The sequence below is a fragment of the Eleutherodactylus coqui genome, chromosome 2 (genome assembly GCF_035609145.1).
Source record: "Eleutherodactylus coqui strain aEleCoq1 chromosome 2, aEleCoq1.hap1, whole genome shotgun sequence".
NCBI classification, from domain to species: domain Eukaryota; kingdom Metazoa; phylum Chordata; class Amphibia; order Anura; family Eleutherodactylidae; genus Eleutherodactylus; species Eleutherodactylus coqui.
Genome location: NC_089838.1, coordinates 137,822,909 through 137,847,645, shown reverse-complemented (window position 1 = coordinate 137,847,645; position 24,737 = coordinate 137,822,909). Strand labels below are relative to the sequence as shown.

Below are 24,737 nucleotides of genomic sequence, written 5' to 3'. Positions count from 1 at the left end.
ATTATATCTATTTTTTTCATATGTAATAGGTAGCCAATGCTGATTAATTTGTGACTATTCCATGCTCTTCATATCCAAATACGGGAACAAAGGTGCTTGTGTGAAGTTTTCAAACTCTTCCTTGTTCCATATCATTTACTAAAGTTTCTTCATACTAGCGGGTCATTAAGTGCTCAACCCCACGCTTATATAACATGGATTCAGAGGTGGAAGAGAGATTTGTAAAGCTCGCTCTCTACATGTTCTTGTGATTGAGCACATTTTTATATAATAAATGGGAGTTTTTTTACACAAGCACTTTTGTTCCTGTCTTTGGATATATCGTACATAGAGAGCCACTGTGACCGGATAGTAAATAAAGAACTTGTGAGTATGCCTGTTACATGGAACTGAGAGCAGAAGATTGAAGAGAAAGGCGGGACATATTTTTCAAAAATATTCGCAGCATTTCCTATTTTGTCCGATTTTCTGACGAGAATAGCACATGTTTTTCTCGCAACATTACACGAGTGAAAACATCGCAAATGTGAAAGAAACCATTGAAAATCATTGGCTCCATAACTGTATTTCTTACTTACTTGCGTGTCATGCAAAAATCACACGATTTTCTCGCCAGTGTGAAGGATCCCTTAGTATAAGATTTTTCCCTAGTAACAGTTCATTTAGGAAACTGACGTTTATGATTCGCAATATGTATTGTGGATTTTCAAAAAATTAAGTCATATTAGTATTAGGAATATTAAAAACATGACTATCCCGGGAAAAATGTATAGAATTGTCCAAAAAGGTAAGAATATTTCAAGGGAAGTGCCAGAAGCAGCAACAGCAAGCTGAAGGCTAATGAACATGTAGATTACAGATATACAGGTTTGGGCCTTATTCACACGGGCGTATTTTTCATCAGTATTTTGTGAGCCAAAACCAGGAATGGGTCCAAAATACAGAAGAAATGCAAATCTTTCCATTATACTTTCTCTCCACTTCTGGTTTTGGCTCACAAAGTACTGATGAAAAATACGGCCGTGTAAAAGAGCCCTTGGGATGAATAACCTGGGAGCTCTGCATATTGGGTAAACCGAAAATAACTAATCAGACACTACAAATAAGGACACATTTCTTCACACTTATCATACAATGAACATTTTAAGTATTTTTCAAAGAATTACTAATAGATATTGTGTCAACTTACAGTTGCTAATTTCTGGACATCTTCATCAGCTGCTCCTAGCGAGGCAAGACCAATTTCTTGAGAAAACTGGGCAAATTTTGGATCTGCAAGTAATGGAACATGCCCGAGCAGCTCATGACACGTGTCCCTGGTAAATAGACCAACAGTTAGTAGGCAGATTATTAGACATTATCTACTTTATTTAGTACAAGTAAAATATGTATTGTGTCCCAACAGAAGCCATGCTGTAAAATGCATGATTTTACCAACATAATTCTTTAAAATGAGTTGATTTATCCCTATACGTACATGCAGGAGAGCCCAAATACTAATTGTTAACTTTTACAAAAAAATGTGGGCACTTTATGTGGCAAAAAGTTGCAAAACTTCATGCCTGTATAATCACGTGAATAGGCTATGACTAATGTACTATTTATGGTGCACAAACAATGGCTGTTCAAACTAATGTGCCAAAGTGATTGTCAGTGACCCACAATTCTTTGTCTAGTTCCAAGTAGAGCAAATCTCAGACAGACAATCTAAAAACTAACGGTATGTTTACACACTGCAATTTTCTTACATCATTGATAAAGGCAACCTGGTTCCTTAATGTGAAAGAGCTATAAAGATCAATTATTACGCCATTAGGCTGGATTCAGACGAGCGTACTGTAACACGTCTGTAATATAGATCTACAGGGGGTGGACAAAAATATGGAAACACCATACAAATACATGCCTCAAAATTGGTCTCTACATGTCTTATTGAAGTATGATTTATAAAGAGGAGGTAATATGACACAGATGCTGCCAGGCAGAAGTGAACATCTGCCTGAGCAACGAGGTTCCATTGGTCAGGGGTTTGAACCACTCAGCTGCTGTTACCAGCTCACTCCTTAAATCACCCAGAACAGGGCAAGAGGTGAAGTAAACAGAAATTTGGTGGGAAAGCTCTCAGCCAAGCAGGGGTCTAAAGGGCAGTGCTAATAGTTAAAATCCCATGCATTTTGTATGGCGTTTCCATATTTTTCTCCACCCCATGTATATTACAATTTTATGTATTGCATCAGTTTTTGCCTCTATCGTGTTTTTAATTTTTCAACTGGGCAAATGCTGATCCATATTTGCCCAATAGAAAATAGTAGCAATACAGAAAGAGAAATGTAAAAATGAGATTAAAGAAGGCCGTTAAAAATACGGCCATGTGAAGAGATATATAGATTTATGTTTGCTCCATATTTTTTTTCCGAAAACACGAACCAAATATGGAACTAAAATATGCTAATCTGAAACCAGCCTTACAGCTATACCACTTACTATGAAGACTTTACATATTGGCTCGAAGTAGAACAGAAGACGACCATTATTGACTAATCAATTTTTATCATTTTGTACATTCACACCAGGCAGTATCATTATGAATGCCCTAAACGGTCTGAATCAGTACAGTAATTGCCCCATGTCATTTATGAAGTCTTTGGGCAGAATTACTATTATCACATATAAACTTTAATGCCATGATTTACATACATGTTAAACCAATTTTCTTCCTTCTCATCCTTCACTCTGGCTTATAAGTCAGTAGCAGTAACCCGAGAAATGCTTCAGAGCTCGAAATCAGGCTAAGGTTTGGGACCTCTAGCAAACAGAACAGAGTAGAGCGTTGTCTTCTGCCGAATGACAATGATTTTCTTTGCGACTAGTAAAATGTAATCTATAAATCTGGGCTACGTACAACTAGACCGGTTTAATAAAGATTGGAAATTAAAAATGGTGTGCAATGAGATTTGTATTTGTGCAATACGTTGTCTTTATAACCCACCATTGACATTATAAACTTACCGTACAAATGTTGTACATGTTAGGCACTTTATACATATAGTTTAAGTGACCTAGACCAGGTTAAATTGGAAATGTAGCAAGACAAATAGAAATAATTGAGTGCTATCTACGTAAAGGTGTCAACCAATGTGTGTTTCCTCAACTGATGGCAAGATGTAATTCTATGGCGGTTCTTATGGAGGATAAGATATTGCAAGACAGTCCAATCCCATCATTAAAGCCCTACTGGCTACTAAGCTGGTGGCTACAGCCACATTGCAATATAGTAACGTGTAACATTTTTTCTCTCACTTTCCTGCATATAAATAAACCAAACCTCTATAGGAGCCACACATCACCCCAAATTTACTGAGCTAAAATAAAGATTCTTGGTCCGCTATGTGCATGACATTGTGATTCTACAGGAGCACCAGAGCAAGAGCTTATGCACACTGCCATTTTAGGTTTTTTTTTGTGAGAAGCCCTAATTAGATTTTCATAGAGGTGTATGAGGCCTCTACTGTATCTCCTTATACCTCGGATTTCATATTGAGTGCTCCTCTGCCAGATTCTAAAGAAATGCAACAGAAATAACATGGTAAGCTCTATTGGACTCTAGATAAATGCTGTGTGTGCATGTATAGATATATATATATATATTTATATATATATATATATATATATATATATATATATATATATATATATAAATTCTCCCACACACAACAGTACTGTCTATATGTGTGTTATAGCAGTACTTGTACCTCAGTCCAACACTGAGTACAGCCTCCATGCAATAGACTCTGCTGAATGAATGGACCATTAAAGGGATTCTATGACCAGGTTCATGCCGCCTGAACCATGGGCAGCACGAACCCAGGACAGGTTTGTACATTAAACCCATGTTAGTGAAATAGATAGGAATCCATTTCTATCCTTTGCGTAGCCATTTTGTATCAGGCAGCCATCTTGTATGCCTCTTTCACACATTGTAATTTTCCTTTAAAATAAGAATCTGCAGACATTAAATAGTTGCTCAAAACAGACCTTGATGGAAGAACATTCCAAGGAAGAGATTGCAGACTCAGTGGCCCGGGGTCAAAGAAGCCTGTTCTCATTTGTTCATAACCAACTTATTGTTTTACATTCCTGTACCCTTGTGTCCCGGGAATTCAATCATGTATGGTGCCACTCCGCCTGGAAGAAGTCTGTTTGGCGTTTTAGATGTTAATAGCCTCTCATGCATATTAATATTCGTGTTTAGGTTTATAAGCCAATGCTAATAAATGAATTAGAATAAATTATAATTATTGTAATGGGGGCGTGTGCCTCTAAATAAACTGCTGATTGTTTCAGCTGCAGTGTTCTCCAGTGGGTTAGTTGCTGAAAGAATGCTATCAGCGCTACCCTCGGAGAACTCAGTGTGTAGTCCTGATAAGCAGGAATGACAGTTCTCAAGCTGGCTTGAAGTCAGCGATGAACGAATAGCGTGCGAAAAGTGCACGTTGGGCATGCGTTTAGACGCAGCGATTATCGCTCAAAAGATGGCTTTTATGCAAATTTTGAGTAATAATCGTGTGTCTAAATTCACTATAAGATACACTTTTCTTCCCCCCAAAGTGGGGGGGACGTCAGTGTGTCTTATAGAGCGATCTTGACAAAATTCAAGGTTGCTGGCATGATCACGAGTTTACCACGTGATCGCACAAACAAACTGGCGATCATTTACTAGTTCTCTCACCTCTGCATTGCAGCCCCTTATGTACCGTTGATTGGTAGAAGTGGGGTAGCAGCAGTAGTTCCCGCCGGCACTCACCACTAATCGGCTTCTTACCCTCCTCAGCCCGTACGCGAGTGCCTCTGTCATGGAGCTTCACAGTTTCGTACCTCTGCTGCTCTGTTGCCCGGTACTATCCCCTGCACTGTCCCTTGGTGAATTCAAAATATTTTTTACCTATTTTCCGCCTCTAAAATGGGAGTCCGTCTTATCGTCCGGTGCATCTTACAGAGCGAAAAACATGATAATTTGAATACCCAAAGACATACTTAGGAAGGCGAATCTTTAAGCTTTTACTTACACTCATGTATGTTTTTTTCTGAAACGCTATGGGATTTCAAAATGAACATATATTGAAGTTTGACTCAGAGCTGAACCAAGTCACAGAAGAAGGCAGTGCCGGTCTCTCTCCGCCCGCATCATGCAGAGTGACAGCACTCTCCCCTTTTGTGAATAGAGAGAGCTGTCAGCCTACTGGAGGGTAGATGCTAGTACACCCCACCTCTGTTACTCGGAGCTCAGTTCCTATATGTGTTTATTGTGAAATCCTGCAGAATTTCTGAATAAAGAATACATGGCTGTAATGTACATCCCTGTCCCGGGTACCTGCTGCCCGTGGTTCAAGCAGCATAAACCTGGTGATAAAATCCCTTTAAGTAGATCCTAGGGGTCTCCACTATCTGGCAGCTGCAATTTAAATGTTAAACCTCCCTGAATCTGTCACTGCAGTGAAAATAAATCATTCCACAGCCCACATTACAATCAAAGCCTCCAGAATGACTCTCATCTCTAGCAAATAGAAGTCGTTTCAATAGCGGGATTCTCTCTTCTATTTCCTCAATATGTTCGAAGAGCATTGACAATGGACTGTCTATCACACACAAAGCTTCCTGGGAAACAACTTATTATTATGTTCCTCGGATTTTACTCGGTAACATTATTAAGAAATACCAGCTGCTTATCAGATTTGTGATCAAATGAAGCAGATATATTGTGAGATACCTACATTGTACTTGGAACATTAAACTTCAACTGCCTGAGATCCCTAATGAGGATATTATCATCACCTAGACAAAAATAGCTTTCTTCTGCTTCCACTCGGTAGACATTAGTTATATGTAGACCGCCAGCAGAAATATACTGTACGTATAGGTTTATTCTGTATGCTCTTCATGCCTGCGTCCTTTCCTCTGTAGAGTCCATGACTTTAGTGGAACCACACATCATAGGGCAGATTTACTAATGCTGTCTAAGGGCTCATTCACATGGGCGTGAAAATCGTGCAAAAAAATTCTGGCAAAATTACATGAAAATCATGTGAGTGGGTGATTTTCCGTGATCAAGTCCTGAGCCTCATTAACAGGAAAATTACCCATTCACGCAACCAAGAGTTGCCGAAAAAATGCGCTGCTGAGGGAGCCATTTTTATTTTGTCTGGGCAGCACAAAGCTTTCAACTCACTACATACACCCATCTGACATTCTTTATGTGCACTCCCTGCTGCTAATCTCACTCCCCCTCCCTCTGGCATTGCTTCACAAACTCCCTCTCCCTGCCATTGCAATTGTTTAGCAGCACTAGCTAAGCAATGACAATGGTTAGCTAACCCTGCTAATCTCACTCCCCCCACATACACTTCTATAGCACTCTTTGTCAGCTAGCTGTGTTTTTCAGTCAAAACATAGGTCAAGACCTATCTTTTTGCGCAGCAGGGAATTTCAGTTGCTGATGTCCTATTTTTTTAGTTGCAATTTTTTTTTTTTTGCGCAGCTAAAAATTGTTCATCTGGACGTTTCCATAGGAAACCATTGGTTCTATTAGTCACATTGTTTTTGGGCGTGTAATTTAGCTGCGCAAAATCGTCCATATGAATGAGCTCTAAGGTGTAATCATATATCATGGAGTATATCTGCACCAAAATCTGTCATTATGGAGTATATATGCACCAAACCCCACCTGTGGATTTTGGTGCAGATTTTCAACACAGAATTCACATATTGGATTGCAAGTAATGAATATTTGGGTGAAAATCCACAGCATTTCTGCAACAAATAGAGCATGCTGTAAATTTGAAAATCCACAACATGGCCATTTTCTGATGTGGAAACCTACATTGTACTGTACATTTCTGCACAATTTTGGTGCACAGCTCCACAGCTAAACTCCACAGCAATTTTGCTCATCCAAAAGCCAGTGTCAGGTGAGCATATTGTCACATGTCCATAATACAAAACTGTAAGGCTGGGTTCCCACAGGACGTAAACCCCTTGAAAATCTCGCAGAATTTTGCTGCGGGTTTTGGAGCGGTTTGGCCGCCGGCATTCTGTTGCAGCTTTCTCTCCCCATAGAGAAGAGTGAGGCCACAACAGAGAAAAATAATAATTGACATGCTGCAGCTGTCAATTCCGTACCGCATCACCAGTTTCGCCTGGCTTTGCGGCGATGGATTGGCTGCCCCGTTTTACGACGAGATGTTTGCAAAATCTTGTCCACATGGCTGGCTAATCCCGGGATTAGGAGCCGCGGGCGGAATTGCCGCACAGAAATTCCGCACAGAATTTCCACAGCAAATCTGTCCCGTGTCATCCCAGCCTAATACGGACATGTTTCAGATGACATCTGAACCGTATGACATCAGTATTTCATCATTGTGTGATCTGTGTTTGCTTCTGTATTTGCTGTCATTGGTTTTAGCTTCTACTGGGCAAATATGGATCTGTATTTGCTCAATAGAAAATACTATCAATGAATGCAAATATGGAGTCAAAAACAGATACAGGTAATGCTTTTTTAAACGACAGCTGTGAAAAATACAGACGTGAATAGATACATAAATTTGCATTAGCCCCGTATTATAATCTGCAAAACATGGAACAAGTACAGAATAAAAATATGCTTGTCTGAAAGCAGCCTAAGGCCGGGCTCACACGAGCGGAACGGATTCCGCATGCAGGGGGCCAGCAGTGGATTACGGCTGTAAGACCAGCTGGCGACGCTGCGTACCATATTTTGCTGTATTGCGGATGTCTGCGGTGGTTTGCTGTCGGTCATGGACAATACAGGTTTTTTTTTAATGTTTGTATTTTCTGCGCTATTGCTTAGCAATGACGCGGGTACCCCCAGCCCATACACCAGGGGCGTAACTATAGAGGATGCAGGGGATGCCGTTGCACCCGGGCCCAGGAGCCTTAGGGAGCCCATAAGGCCCCTCTTCTCCATATAGGGAGCCTAGTACTATGAATAAAGCGTTATACTTGGGGGCCACGTTACAGGTTTTGCATTGGGGCCCAGGAGCTTCAAGTTACGCCTCTGCCATACACCATGTTTACTGCATATCGGCTGCGGGTCGGACGGCCTGCATTGACTTCAATGGAGGCCGTCCGCGTGGAATCCATGGCCAAATAGAGCAAGCTGCAATGTTTTCCTCTGCTTGTGAAATACGCAATTCGGATCCACAAGTGTGAGTGAAGAAGTGTAAGTACAGCGTAAGAACATGCTTTCAATGCCTGCATTTTCCTGCGGATTCTCCACGTGACGTTGCTCATGGAATCCACCCATGTGAAATCAGACCTATACATAGTGCAAAAATTAGGCTAGACAGTCTTAAAATGCACCAGATTTATCCCAATTACTCTTCTGAATAATAAATCTAGTGAATCTTTGGACTGTCTAGTAGAGATGAGCGAGCGTACTCGCTAAGGCAAACTACTCGAGCGAGTAGTGCCTTATGCGAGTACCTGCCCGCTCGCCTCTAAAGATTCGGGTGCCAGCGGGGAGCGGGGGGGGGGCGGCGGGGGAGAGCGAGGAGGAACGGGGGCATATCTCTCTCTCACTCTCTCCCCCCCACTCCTTCCTGCTCACTCCCGCAACTCACCCCTCTCCCACGCCGGCACCCGAACCTTTAGAGATGACCAGGCAGGTACTCGCATAAGGCACTACTCGCTCAAGTAGTTTGCCTTAGCGAGTATGCTCGCTCATCTCTACTGTCTAGTCTAACGTTATACCAACTATTAGTTGGCTTAGCTGATGCCAAATTTAGTCACAAACTTGTAGCCATTTTTGGTGTGTACTGTCAAATTTAAGCCATGTCCCCTTTCCATGACATCACACCCATTTTGTTAGAAGCAGTAAAAAAAAAGTGTCTAAAACACATCATTAAAGTGTAGCACCGCGTTAAGACAGTTTTCTTATGCAATTTGGGCGAGAAAACTGGTGAGTTTTCCATAGTAAATCTGCCCCATGGTATCTAGAACTACGCCATACCACTTAGCTACAAACATATAAGCTCTTTGCAATTCACCGGCAACATCCAATTAAATTTACAAACGCAATTTAAGCATAAAGAGCTTTTGTTAATCAAACACTCTCAACAGATATACGAATGCCAGTATAAACAAAGCAAATTGCAATACAGGCAAAACAAAAACTGAACTGCAATTATTTTGAGATATTCTACAGCAATTCAAGGAATGTTTCTATACAGTGTTGATTAACTAATTGCATCCCTGGCTGTAAAATTTGCATTCCGTAATTTAAGGCAAAAAATAAACAACAGTAGTTATAATGCTAGTTAGTGCCGGAATTTACATTAGGAGTTTAATTTGAGTTTCATTAGAACCTGTTATCCATCTTTTTATTGTTAGGGCACAAATATAATTCTGAGCAAATATAATTGCATCCCTTACTACCTAGGAACTAAATTACATTCCTGAAACAGTGCTGTAAAGCTTGTCTTGCTTTCAGGAAAGCTAGCGTGTATGCATAACCACCCAAGGTGCTGATTATGTAGATTATACACGCACATACATAGAGAGTCTAGGTGCCTACAAGCTCTCTGCTCAGAAAAAGAATCACATGCATTCCGGGTGTTATGAGCAAATAATAAGATTTAATACAATTATTTGCCTTGTACTTAACCCAAAGCAATGAATGACGTTTGTCGTTTCAAAATCCTCTTCAGAGCTGAAATGGTAAGAGTGCTGCTGTTGCTGTGAGGATTCAGAAAATGAGTTCATATACCTACATGTCAATATGTGAACATGTGCGTAATATGTATGCTATGCATATACGCTAATAGAAGCCACTTAGCAAAAATGCAGCATGCTCTATTTTACTGCGCTGTTCCCACTGCAGAAAATTCACAGCATTCGACCCATGTGAACTCACCCTTAAGGGCTTATTATTCATACGGGCAAGGAACTGAGTCTGATATCGCGCCGGCCAACATGCCATTTTTTAATGGTAATGCGAAGTGTTTTTGATTTTAAAATGCATCGCATCACTCTTGTGAAATTGCGAGCCTCATGTGTGTGTTTTTGTGGGTGAAAGGATCACAAGTATTTCCCATTAACTTCAATGGGAAACATTGCATTAGCATGCAAGTAACAGAGCAGCATAGTATGCTAGGCTGAAAGGACACAATGTCAATCTGGTTCAGCCTGTTTCCACCCCCCTCTTGTTGATCCAGAGGAAGGCAAAAAAAACCCCAATGAGTCAGAAGCCAACTTAGCACATTTTGGGGGGAAAATTCCTTCCCGACTCCATAGTGGCCATCAGAATAATCCCTGGATCAACATTTTGAAAGTTCCTATCTGACTCCAAGACCCGGATTAACAACCCTGCAGGTTATTTAATGTCTATATCCTGTAATATCATAGTGCTCTAAGAAGATGTCTAGTCCCCTCTCAAACTCCTCCATGGATTTTGCCATCACCATGTCCTGAGGCAGAGAGTTCCACAGTCTCACTGCTCTTACAGTAAAGAACCCCTTCAGTGTTGGTGATGAAACCTGCTTTCTTCTAGACGTAGAGGATGCCTTCTTGTTACGGTCACAGTCCTGGGTATAAACAAATCATGGGAGAGGTCCTTGTATTGTCCCCTCATGTATTCATACATAGTTATTTGATTGCCCCTTAGCAGTCTTTTTTCCAGGGTAAATAATCCCAATTTTGTTATCCTCTCTGGGTATTCCAGTCTTCTCATTCTGTTTATTAGTTTAGCCACCCTTCTTTGGACCCCCTCAAGCACTGCAACATCTTTCCTGAGCCCCGGTGACCAGAACTGTACACAGTATTCCATGTGAGGCCTGACATTATATAGTGGAAGAATAATGTTCTCGTCTCTCGCCCCTATACCTCTTTCAAAGCACCCCAAGACTTTATTTGCTTTTGCAGTAGCTGACTGGCATTGATTGCTCCATTTAAGTCTACAGTCCACTAGTACCCCCAGGTCTTTTTGCAGATCCCTTTTCCCTAGCAATACCCCATTTAGTGTATATCGGGGAAATCCGTTTCTCCTGCCCATGTGAATAACCTTACATTTATCAATATTAAAATTCAGTTGCCATTTTTCTACCTAAACCCCCAGCTTATCAGGTCCAGTCGCATATTGTCCCCTATTGTATTAATTATCAGTTCCTGAAGAACTGGGTTGACTTTGCTGTCGGCTACAGGCTCTATCATAGGGACGGATTGCATCTTAATGGGGAGGGTGCAGCTATGCTGGGGAAGAAGATGGCTAGAAGGATGAAGAAGTGTTCAAACTAGGTACTGGGGGGTGGGGGAGTGGCAAAAAGAGAAATAGGAAGGCAGACAGTGTAGATAACAACCTGGGACCATGTAATGGAAATGGAGGTCGAGCTGGGGGTGGGGTTAGAACAGTTAGAACTGAAAGAACAGCCAATAGTACCATTAGTAGCACAATAAATATAAAGAACAACAACCATATAAATTGTATAGCAGCGAATGCAAGAAGTCTGATCAGTAGAGTGGGTGAGCTTGAAGCAAGAATGACTGATACAAATTACGACATAGTGGGAATAACGGAAACATGGCTTGAATATAAGTGCCATTGGGCTGTGAATCTAAAGGGTTACAATCTCTCCAGATGAGACCGTGGGGAACGGGAAGGGGGAGGGGTATGTCTATACATTAAATCCTACTTAATGCCGAGGCTATGGGAAGATATAGGTGCAGGAGATGAACACATGGAATCTTTGTGGGTAGAAATACAGGGAGAAAAAACAAAATCCTGATAGGGGTTTTCTATAAGCCACCAAAAGCAACAGAAGAAACTGAAATCTTATTATTGGGACAAATAGAAGAGTCGTCAAACCGCAATGAAGTAATTATTATGGGGGACTTTAATTATCCGGATATAATATGGGAAGACGAAACCTGCAAATCTCACAAGGGTGACAAGTTCTGGAGAGCAATTAAAAATAACTACCTTACCTAACTTGTGCAGAAGCCTACTAAAGGGAAAGCCACTCTTGACTTAGTACTAACAAACCGGACCGAATAATGGGGGTGAAGGTTGAGGGGCACTTGGGGAACAGTGACCACAATATAATTAATTTCCAGCTATTATTCAATAAGAAGCCCTATCAAGGAGCAACAAAAAAACTAAACTTTAGTAAAGCAAAATTTGATCAGCTTAGAACTGCTATCGGTAACATTAATTAGGACAGAGTCCGCAAAAAGAAAAGCACAGATGACAAATGGGAGTTTAAAAACATCCTAATTACCTCATGTGAGCAGTTCATACCCTTTAAAAACAAAAGAACTACAAGTAAAAGGAAACTAATGTGGCTTGACGAAACTGTAAGGGGGGCAATAAACGAAAAAAAGAAAGCGTTTAAACTACTAAAACAAGAAGGCAGCATAAAAGTGCTAAAACCATACAGGGAAAAAAACTAAATATGTAAAGAAAAGATGAAAAATTGCTAAGGAGGAGGCAGAGAGACTGATTGCCAAAGAAAGCAAAAATAACCCTAGACTGTTCTTCAATTATATTAACAGTAAAAGGATTTTCACTAAAAGCACTGGCCCTCTAACAAATAATGCAGGAGGAATCATAGAAGACGATAGGGGGGAGGTGATTCTATTAAATAGTTTCTTTTTAAGTGTATTCACAAATGAAAAAGAAATGTCACACGAGATGCAGGGAAATAAAACAAAATCCTCCCACCCCCACTAAATATTGCATGCCTAACACAGGAGGAAGTGCAGAGCCGGTTAAGGAGGATTAAAATTGATAAATCGCGGGGCCCCGATTGAATACACCCAAGGGTTCTAAGGGAACTAAATGACATGATAGCTAGACTGCTATTTCTTATATTTATGGACACGATATGGACTGGGGTTGTACCACTGGATTGGCGCATTGCCAATGTGGTTCCAATATACAAAAAGGGGTATAAAAGAGAGCATGGTAACTACAGGCCGGTAAGTCTCACTTCAATAACTGGAAAAATATTTGAGGGGTTTATGAGAGATGTCATCCTGATTGTTAAAAAATCGCTCAGTGGCGATTGGTTTAGCAATAATCAGTGCGTGTAAATGTGCACCTATCGTGTGTTTTTTGGGCACTGCTAGCTGATCGTTAAATTCAGTCCAACCTAAAAATCGTCATTCACTTTTATCAGCAGTTCTCCACGGGGAGTGCTGATAGCATTGTTTCCAGTGGAGAACATAGGATCTGAGCACAGATAATAGCCCTCGGGCTATTAACTGCATTCAGTGAAGGCTTCATTTGTACACCTAATTGTTACTTAAGTAGCTGAGTAGCTGCTTAATAGTTTATGCAAAATGATCACTCAAAGCTGTCACTCAATCTGCTGCTGTAAATGGGCCTTAAGAAACGTCCCAGAGGCAACTGACTGTTCTCAAGCCTTAAGTATAGCATACATCCGCAGGGTTTGGAGAATGTAAGGAGTAACACCAGATATCGCAAATGGAGATCCAGGGAAAAAAATTGATACATAGGAAAATTTGTCCAGTGCTCAGAAGGATAAGGAATGCAATAGAAGAACCAGAAAATTGGACTTACTTATAGGGAAGGTCTCATGTTTTGAAAGCTCCATAATGCAGAGTATAATCAAGCATAATAAAAGGGTCCCTGACACCTTGAAACGCGTCCCATAGACTGTCTTGTACCTTGGTATACCCATTTGTTTTGTTATTTTATACTTATCTGCTCTTTTGGACCAATTAAAGTACTCTGAAAAAATTTTGACTGACTGTATACTTTGCAATATGGAGGTCTCGAGGACATGAGACCTCCCTTATAAGTAAGTCCAATTTTCTGGTTCTTCTTTTTTATTCCTTATCCTTATGAGCGCTGGACAAATTTTCCTAACTATCCAAATAATTAAATACAATAGGTTTAAGAATACCACAAGAGAAAGTTGATGTCAGTCCACAATTTTCCCCCAGTTAATAGGCTTAATTAAAACACCAGGAGAATGCACAATTAAAACTCCCATATTAACTAATGTAATATCCAATTAATACTTTATGCTGTAAGTGCCACTACCCCTAGTACAATTAATATTGCTATTCAGTGGTCAATTAATTATGTCACATATGGCACAATTAATCCATCCACACACAATGCAGTTTATCTGGCCATGCAAAGAACAGTTAATGCCAACACTCACAGTGCCATTAATTTTGTCACTAACTTTCAGTTCAATTAACGCCAACTCGCACCCCAATACATTAAATGTCACCATCCAGCCTCAGTAGAATATAAACTACTCTCAATGCAGGTTGAAGGATTTTCCAAATAAAGACATTTATCCCCTATCTGCAGAATAGGGGATAGATGTCTGACTTCTGAGGGCCTGATTGCTGGACCCCCCAGTGTTCCCAAGAGTGGTGCACACTGAATGCCCAATGTGAATGGGATGGAGGGAGGTAGCTAAGCACATTAATTTTCCTCTGTCCCATAGAAATGAATAGAGTGGTGATCAACCATGTGCACTTGAAGCACTTGGGCTGTGCCATCCTTGGGATCCCCTAACCCGTAAATAGGTAAAAATGTCTTTAGTCAGAAATGCAGCTTTATATAGTTGGGGGCAATTTTCTTCATCTACTGTAGCTCTCTTTTTGCATTGCTGAAGGAACAGGTAGAGCTTCTTTGCATAGTCCAGTGGTGTCCACCTATCCTGGTATTATCATGGCAGTTTTTATGATAATACTGAGATAGGTGGACAAAACCTGTATGCCTGTTGCATACACCCCTGACCACAGGTTGAGACCCACTGCTGAATAGAATCCATTTGCCCCAAAGCATGAGTGCTGAGCTACAATAAGCCATTTGGGATCATTCTGATGGCAAATTTGCCTATTGTTTCCAATAGCAAATAACAAATGGTAGAACTATGAATTTAGCTGTGGACCATCATAAAGGCTGTAAGGGTGTATTCACATATTGTTGGTTTGCTACACATTGTGTCACAGATTTTGGTGCAGGTTTCATACTTTCAATTCAGTTTTTGTAGAATGGGCGTTGCATATTTGCACACGCATCGGCATAATTAACTGTACTTTTTGTGCCTGCCAAAAAACACACACCAATACTTTCAGCCATTGAAATGGCAATTAGTTTAATGAGTTGAGATGTGTTCTTTCCTGCAGGAAAATAGAGCATGCTGTGTATTTCTTTTCATGACTGAAATGTGCAGGCCAAACATATGTGATCTAGTTTATGCGTATTGCACATGCAAAACTTTGATGCACAAATGCGTGAGCAAATTCTGTCATGTGAATCCGGTCTAACTCAAGATCAGTATGACTATTATTTACATACGGTACTTGTGTATCTTGACGCCACCAGGAATTCCTGGTGGAGTCAAGATTGAGAGGGGATAGACGCCCCCTGATTGGCTGCTTAGGGTTTTCAGCATCAGGTCCTGCAAGCCCACTAAAGTGTCATACAAAAAGTATACAGCGTCTGCTGCGGCGCACACCCAGAACAAAGCTCCTTCAGCGCAGCCCCTGGACACAGTTCCTTCACCAGCGGCACACAAGCAACAACCCACAATACTTCGGCAGCCGCGAGGCCATATCCGAAGTAAGAGTGCTTTTCCTGCAGCGGCCGTGAGTGAGCACTGTTTCCAGGTGCGCAACGGTGGTGACAGCGGAATTGCGGGACGGAGCACTGGGGCGGGGACGGAGGGTGCGAGCAGAACGGAAAGGTGAGCGGCCGCGCAGCTGTCATGCTTGGCTGAACTGCCGGGGTGCATGTCTGTGCTGCCTCGCACGAGGAGCTGCACCGTTGATAGTGGCCCATATCCGAGGAGAAGTAAGCTTCTGCAGCACCAGCAGGGAGGCCGACGAGCATAGGAGAGGGGCTGGGATTGGGAAACGCACATCTGGGGAGCCATAGCAGAGTGACGGCAGCAGCGAGGACCTTGATTCAGGACCGGGATCTGGGACTAGAGGGGCAACATGTGAATGAAAGTGGTCTGGCAGGACCTGCAGGGGAAACAATTGTACAGCCAATCAGGTACAGGGGCCGTCACCCAGCAGTCACTCTTGACTCCACCAGGACTTCTTGGTGGAGTCAAGATACACTAATACCTTTACATACATAAACTGTGAAAGGGCTTTAAGTCCAGTTATTCCTTATGAAATAACTCTTAGAAAAATCCCATAAAAGAGCAGGTAATGGATGAAGCACTGTTATTAAATACACATGTTTGGATTTATTACCATTTTCATGATCTGTTTGCTTTCAGTGATTAGAGACATTCTTGTTTACATCCAGACGCTGAAAACCTGGACAAGTGAATACATTGTATCGAGCTTTGCCCCTTTCCCTGGAATGGACTTTTTTAGAAGAGAAAGCCTAATGCTGCTGTTAGCTATTTGCCAACACTGTGATTGATCTATATAGGTATTATTAGCCACATGAGAGTTATCACATAAGAGAAATGCTTTTAAGTGGCCTTGTAGAAATCACGAGAGGCCTTGTGGGCTTATCATGTTCTAAAGAAAAGGAAGATCTTTAAAGAGAATCATTAGTATAATAATTCCATTAACATGTGACCCTAATGTAAGCTTTATCATGATTTGCAAACCTAAAAGAATGTTCTGATGAAAGATACTTCTAGAAAATACCTAATCTGTCCATAGAACAGTCTATATAATAAGTAACTAATGTATTTCTGATTTAGAGTAATCCTCATCGATGCAAAATGCAGTGATAGATAGATATGAAATAGATAGAAGATAGATAGATATAAAACAGATACAAGATAGATATAGATAGATACTAGATAGATAGCAGATATGAGATAGATAGATATAAGATAGATAGACATAGATATGAGATACATAGTTATAGGACAGATAGATATAAGACAGACAGACAGATAGATACGAAATAGATACAAGTAGAGATGAGCGATCAAGCATCGCTTTTTTCGAGTAACTGCCTACTCAGACGAAAAGATTCGGGGGGCACTGGGGGGTGGTGGGGTGGAGCGGGGGGTAGCAGGGGGGGAACAGGGGGGAGCTCTCTCTCTTTCGCCCCCATTCATCCCGACTCACCCCCACTCAAGCGATGCTCGATCGAGTAATTGCTCTAAACGAGCACGTTCGCTCATCTCTAGATACAAGATAGATATAGATAGATATGAGACATAGATAGATAGTAGATCGATATGAATTAGATACCAGATAGATAGATATGAGATAAATAGGAGATAGATAGATATGAGATAGATAGATAGATAGATAGATAGATAGATAGATAGATAGATAGATATAGATAGATAGATAGATAGATAGATAGATAGAGTATAATGTTCTTCCCCTCCCATGTTTCCTTTTTCTCAAACTTGTAACACTTTACTTTTGTGATAAATTTGACTATTTGACTCCCTAATGGAAAATTCTCATTATACTGCATTGACTTGTGCTCCTGCAAGCATTTTCTGGCCGATACGAAGATATTGAAGCCCTCTGTCATTACCACCCCATTCATATAAATTTTCTTTTCACAGGAGAGAGATTTTAGCAACCTTGCCATCAATCTAAATAAGACTCAGTGAAACAGGAGAGAAAATGTGTCAAATGTAACAGTAACGCCATTTCCATACCAGTATTATTTTCAAATATCCTGGATCTGAATTAAGATGAAAAATAATATTAACCCAGTCTATCTGATGTCCACAGATATAAGCAGTGCATGTATACCATTCACATTTGCTTACATGAAGCTGAAGACTGAACTAAACTGTGGAATGAGCGAGTGGAGTGAAGAACCATCACAAAACCCCTGTAGACACAGGGCCACATGTATTACCAGCAATGGGCCGGCATGATCTGCTACAGCAGGGGTATGTTGGCCCTTTTGGAACTGCTGTGTGCCATCTTCAAGGTAACACCACAGCTCATGACATTGTATTGAACAAGGCTGTAGCTGCAAGATGGAGAGCTGGCTATGGCATCTGCTGTCATTATCTAGGGACCTTTAACCCCTTAAGAACCAGAGTGTTACAGTCCTAAAGAACCAGGCACTTTAGCAACTTTACACATATGGTGGTTTTAGGCCCTATTTTTTTTCTTGGGCTGCCAAAATTATTTTTGCAGCTTTTTTTTCTGCAACATATATTTATTTTTAATACCTTTTTTCCTTGAAATTGCTTTCCGTTTTTCTTTGTTTTACTAAGGGCTCATTTACACGGGCGTATTGTCACCGCCTATTATGCACACATATTTCCCATGTGTAACACGTGATGAATGGAGGCAATGAAAGTCTATGGACTTTCATTCTTCCATTCACACCTGCGTTGGAACTGCGAGGAGATACTGTATATAAAGCACAGGAGAAATGAATCGCAGCATGCTCTATTTCTCCACATTTCATACACAGCCCTTGAATGGCTACATATTGAAACGCTGCCCCTTCGCAATGCCTGCGAATGGTCAGCATTTAACATGCAGGCCCATTCTGCACAGAGCAGGGAATTTGATTGAAAAAAAGGCATACTGTGCATGTCCATGACAGCAGACTCCCAGGCATGCGCAGTGCCTATCACAGCCCATACGCGATCTCTGCCCGCTCTCTACTAGCAGAGTGAATGGGCTGCGATGCCACAACGCTGCAGGGTCCTCACAGCGTTGTATGCATACACCCATGTGAATGAACCCTAAGGATAAAATGTACAGGAAGTAAAAAAATAATTTTGGAAATAATGATGGAATAGCGTCACTAATGTAGGTAGAAGGGCAAGAAGAAGAGAGGAGCCAGGAGACTTCTTCTGTTTTTGGGTCGAATGCTGAGAGTAAACTAAAGGAAGTGCAGGAGGGAAGGGGATCAAAGGCAATCGAGGATTAGAGAATTATTTCCTTCCAGATGTTGTATATTTTCTCTTCAAAATAAGTCGCCGGGTCTTCAGCACTGAAATCTGTCACAGGTTACTGCACTTTCAGGCACTTTGGGCTCTGCACCACATATTAGTTAGCACCAACTCAATAACAGTTTTGAGAACTGCCTGTTGTCCGACGCCTATTACACTGAAGTGCAACTCTAGCTCTGTAAAGTTTCAACCATCACCTTGCAGATCTGATCCAGCATGCAACTCTGCATTAGCTTTGTTAATATTTTGATATGTACTACTGACTGTCATCTAGTTGGGGATCAGTACTTTCATCTTAACAAAAGGCTAAAGAGAGTGGTAAAAGTCTACTCTAACAAATCATGGGTTAACGTGGTCATACAATTTAATGTCAGCCAAACTGTCCGATTTTGGTAGGACCAGAAGACCATCTAATCTATATGGAACTGTCCCAACTTTCCATCAACAGCAGATATTGGGGAAAATAAATATTGGCCTGCTAATTTTCAACATTCCCTATCCTTTTCTTCTCAGAGAAGATAAGCCGCTGCCAGAGGCAGCAGCTTGTTCCCCTCTTTCCATTGAGGACAGAGGTATAAACCAAGCCAGCATGTCTGTGGGGGGTAATAGTATTAGTTAGGCGTTATTAGAATGTATGAGTCTTTGGCCAACAGCTATCTAGTGTGTACGGACAGAATTATAGCCTGCAAATGATTTCTCTCTGGCTGACTGAGCTATTTTATGATTTGGGCTTCAGTTCCACTAAAAACTCCACTCTTCTCCGAGGTATGTAAAATTCCCTTTTTTTCTTTAAATATTCACCTGTCTGTTTGAAGTAAATTGTTTCTGTGTTTGAGCAATCATTAAAATGTTCAGCACTACTTTTACTGACCAGAATCTATGACAGGGGCTTCACTGTACATGCAGAAACATGCCAAAGGCAAGGCTGTGGACATTGTGATCACGATTATATCACTTAAGGAAGACATCATCTGGACAGACTTTCCATGGAACGGTAATATTGACATATTGCCGCAGGATAAGAGATAATAATGCAAATGTGAGCTAGGGCATTTAAAAAAAAAATGTTCTAGACATCCACTTCGAACAGAGAGCGAGCAATCTAAACTTTTGGTTTCTTTCGGGTTTTTTAAGAATTGAAGCATTGTTTAACATTGCCAGTCATTTATGTGTGCCATCTTTTAACGGAATAGCATACAGCTTTGATTAAGAAAACATTTATGGGCAGCTATCACACCACAAAAACATGTTACATTTTTTAGTAGGTGTCCCAGAAGTAGTCTTCAATCTAAGCATAGGTTCCTCAGCCCCACTTCTACCATTTCTATCTTGGCGTCTGCCCTATGGGTACATAGCACTACTAATGCACTATTGAAAAACGTTTCATTAACAGTATTATCATTATTCCAGTTATGCAGTGTATGCCATGTAGAAGTTTTATTTCAATAAAATACTTATATTTGGCTTCCATCCAAAATGTATATAAATAATACCGCTGACTGCGCAAAGCACGGTTAATCCAAATCATTCTCTTTATGGAAGTCACTAGGATTTCAAAACTAAACTTGGAACTGTACCTACGTTAAATCCCAAAGGTTCACTCTAGTCTGGAGTGTTCTCTTATAATTGCTTTTAGGTATAATTTAGCAAGAAGAGTCAAGTCTAACTAAAGATGTGCGGGCACTGCCTTCAGTGCAAAGAAATAACTGCATCCAGAACAGGATTGTGAAACATGTATTTTCCTATAATCAAGTGAACCCAACCTTTATTGATTTTCTTGGATAGAAAATGACAGATGTTGTTCATTAGTCGTATTGTGCACAGAGGAACCCTAGCATAATTGGATGTGCTGTAATTTAAAAGCTGCATCCTCAGCTGCATATTAATCTCCGTAGTCTGAATTCTTCAAGCTACAAATTAGAAAAACAAAATACTTACGGCTCAGGTGTATAGAGCGGATCTGATCCATGTCTGATGTATTGGGTGCAGTGAAACACTCTATAGGCTAACCCAGCTAAGAAGTCTCTAGGGGAGAGATATCCAGCCACAGGTCTCACTGTGAATCCAGATCTTTCTATATACAAGACAAGAATACTTAGTTAAGCATCCATCAAGGGAAATGTTGTGGAAAAGATATTTCAGACATCTGAAATACTAAAACAGGGAATTTAATATACTATAATTATCCTATTAGGACTAAAATATGGTTCTCCTACAGCACGTGCATCCACATATAAAAGTAGAATACATTTGTATCCAGTGGTGCTGGAAAAGCCTCCGGTCTTTTATGCTTTTCCATTAGCATCAGGCCCTTTAGTTCATCTGCCACCTAAAGTTGTGGTGAATAATAATGTATATATCAAAACCCTTCCCCTGGGCTGGAAATCATAGGCGACCACATGAATTTTCTACACACTAGTTAAAATAATCTTAGGAGAGAGAAGAAAGGAACTACAGAGGGCACACTGAGCATAAATATGAGAGCGCTGCATTCTGTCACGGTAAATGATTGCATGATGTACGGTGAATTAAATGATAGTTAAACAGATACTGAATACTAGATGCCCTGTTTTCTGGGACTGGGAGCTTTTAGCTAAACTGACTCATTCATTTATTTATCATAAAATATGGGACATAGTTTTCACATACTCACTAAAAGTTTTTTTTTACATGAAGATTAATAGAACTAGTGCAAAATGCATCAACTTTTCAATTTTTTTTCCAACCTACTTCTTCTAAAAGTTTTTGTAAGCATCCACTTTTATAGAAATTGTAGACAGAACATTTCTGGTGTACAGTATATCTATGGAATGCATGTTCATTCACTATGAAGTGACCTGTCCCTTGCAATACCATTCCTTACCAGAGAGATGTGTGCCCATGCTTTTCATTCATATCAGTGTAACAGTGCCACCTGCTGTGAGACTTAATTCAGTCTTCAACGGAATCTCTTTGTAATGAAGGATTGATAGAAATGACATATGTGGAAACTATTAGTCATGTAACATATTCCTTTTATTAATTGGGTAATACTCACACAGGATAATAGTGGCATATGTATGAAAAGAGCAGTCACATCTTACATCCAAAGACTCCATCTCCCTACTAAATTTAAGATGCAGTGATGGACCATACGTCTGTTAAGCAGCCAACTCCCCTACAGTGAAGAGGGAAGAGGAATAACGCTTGAGGCAATCTCCTAATTTTGCATTATGACTGGTGTGCAGCAGCATGATGGCTCATCTTCAGTAAATTCCTAGAGATGCAGCAAGAATTTTGTCATCTAATTCTTGGGCTTTGTGAAGAGAAGATTTGGAGCTTTGTATCAGAAAAAACAAGGCTGTGACCATGAATTTACAAGGGACAGGAATTCTCTAGATTTTTCATGCAAATTTGCACCATTTTAAGAAATCTCATCCATATAGTACCGAGCTTTTCGACCCGGAAGTTAACCTGCAGAATAGATTTTTAAATCCACAGCATGCCAATTTTTGTTTGTGTATAGTTGGCTGATTCTTTGTAGTAATCCCCATTAACTTCAATGGGGAAGTAAAAATCCACAATAACTTCGGCAAGGAATGTACTGTTGGGGATTTTGCTGCATATTACTTGCAAATATGCAGTAAAACCATAAAGCAAAAACCATACTTTTTAATTTCCACAGCAAAATCCACCGTGACAAATCTTCTTCACCAAATCCACATGAGTATATAACATTACAGAAATGATCTGCAGTAAATCCAACCCATATAGACTTACCCATGTAAGTCTTGACTTCTCCACAGTCGTTTCCTTAAAGTTGAATGGCAGGCAACATGATTGCCATTACAGTTTCCACAAAACTTGCCACCAACTTTTCCAGACTTCTAAATTGCACTATACATCTGCCTTCCTCCACTTCTATATCACTGCATATCTAGATTTGACTTTGATAGTCTAGGAAAGATGTGCCATAACTGTGGGAGTTATTTTAGCAGCCACATTGGTTGCCACTAGTGTTGAAGAATTATTGAAATAATCGGGTCGGGAGGGATCAACTTGATTTTGAAAAGTAATTGTGGATCGGGGCTCCCAATTCCGACTTCCATTAAAATCAATAGGAGTAGAAATCAGGTTCTTTAATTTGGCCTCTTTGAATAATAACGGTGGTGGTGGCGGCAACCCAGTGTTTAGCACTGCTGCCCTGCAGTGGCGGGGTCCCGGGTTCCAATCCCCAACAAGGTCAGATAAAAATCTTGAACTCTAACATTGCAAGACAGCAGTGCTAAGCCAACACATCCGTCTTTTCTCCTCAAAGCAGAGAGACAATATTTTAGTGATTTTTTGCTAAAAATGGGATCAGAGTGATCCAAATTAGCAATAATCAGCCAATCACAACGAGCTACACTGGTTGCCACTAGAGATGAGTGAGCATACTCCCTAAGGACAATTACTCGAGTGAGCATTGTCCTTTGCGAGTATCTCCCCGCTCGGAAGAAAAGGTTCGGCTGCCGGCGCAGGTGACAGGTGAGTTGCGGCGTTGAGCAGGTGGGAGCGGGGGGGGGGGGGGGGAGAGAGGGAGAGAGAGATCTCCCCTCCGATCCTCCCCGCTCTCCCCCGCAGCTCCTCGCCGGCAGCCGACTCTTTTCTTCCGAGCGGGCAGGTACTCGCTAAGGACAATGCTCACTCGAGCAATTGCCCTTAGCGAGTATGCTCGCTCATCTCTAGTTGCCACCCTTGTGTTTCAGAAACAAATATAGCGATTATGACATTTTTACCAGTGTGATAGCAAGAGAATAATGCAGAGCTCTCATATTTACTGGTGATTCTTATGTTTTATTGAAGACAGACATATTCTATAAAGCATCTCTTTTCTACAAATGCCCTAGAGTAGTTTTTTGTGGTGTTAACAATTATGTCACAACTAAGTATGCTTCAAAGCTCACCTTTCAAAAAAAGTGCAACATCCTCCAGCTGCGGTACGTTGTCTTCTCTGTAGCCGCAGTATTTTGTTAACAAAGGCAGGTTCCTCAAGTATTCTCTACAGGCATGAGTTGGATAGAGCTTTGTAAGTTCTCTGAACACAGTGCCCCACGTCTTTATTTCTTCCGCTGTGTACTCCACTCTTGGAATTGGTTGTCCACTAAATGCACAACATAAAATATGAATTACAACAAAAGTACAAACAAATTTACTATGGAAACCCAGCACTGCTATAAAGATAGTACTAACAGTATATTACTATGGTCAGGCCTGTTACCTATAATACTTACAGTTCATTTTATTCATTTTTATTGCTAATAATTCAGTGAATCAGTTCAGCATCAAGTGCCTGGTGCTCTGACCATTGACCTGACCAAAAGAGGGTCAAGTATAATGAAAACCACTTTATATGCAAAACATTGGTATTGCCTATGGCAAATAATCATTTTCTAACCTTTATTAGAAAAGTTAACGCCAGAATCAAGCTGAGTGCCACGGGCAATACAATTGCACCAGTAATTGGCATAGGAAATGCTATTGTAGTGCAAGCACAAAATGACGATGCCGCCTTCCCTGAAGACAGTTCCATATCACAATTGCAAGCTACTGCCCTTTGAACACAATGATATGCAAAATATTAATGAGTTCTAAAAAATTAAAAAACACATATATATTTTATTTTTCTCCTTTGCATTACGTTAATGCTTTGGTTAGTCAGTCTAACTGTTCTCACTTGCCCAGTAGTAGGTTGAGTATGACCCAGCCAGAGGGCTCACTGGTTGGTATCTTACCTGACTAAGGATTAGGTTGATCCACTGAATTTTATAATAGAATATTGCAGTAGTTTATTAGGTCTTT

General features: G+C 40.6%; 1 protein-coding gene across 1 annotated transcript in view; it reads right to left on the bottom strand.

Moving 5' to 3' along the window:
• TPH2 (tryptophan hydroxylase 2) overlaps positions 1-24,737 on the bottom strand; it is a 277,456-nt gene that overhangs the window by 166,254 nt on the left and 86,465 nt on the right. Inside the window, exons 6-8 of the mRNA XM_066589875.1 lie at positions 23,843-24,039; positions 20,856-20,991; positions 1,190-1,316 (exon numbers count right to left, since the gene is read on the bottom strand). Of these exons, the coding sequence (XP_066445972.1) occupies positions 1,190-1,316; positions 20,856-20,991; positions 23,843-24,039 (460 nt within the window). The remainder of the gene's footprint in view (positions 1-1,189; positions 1,317-20,855; positions 20,992-23,842; positions 24,040-24,737) is intronic.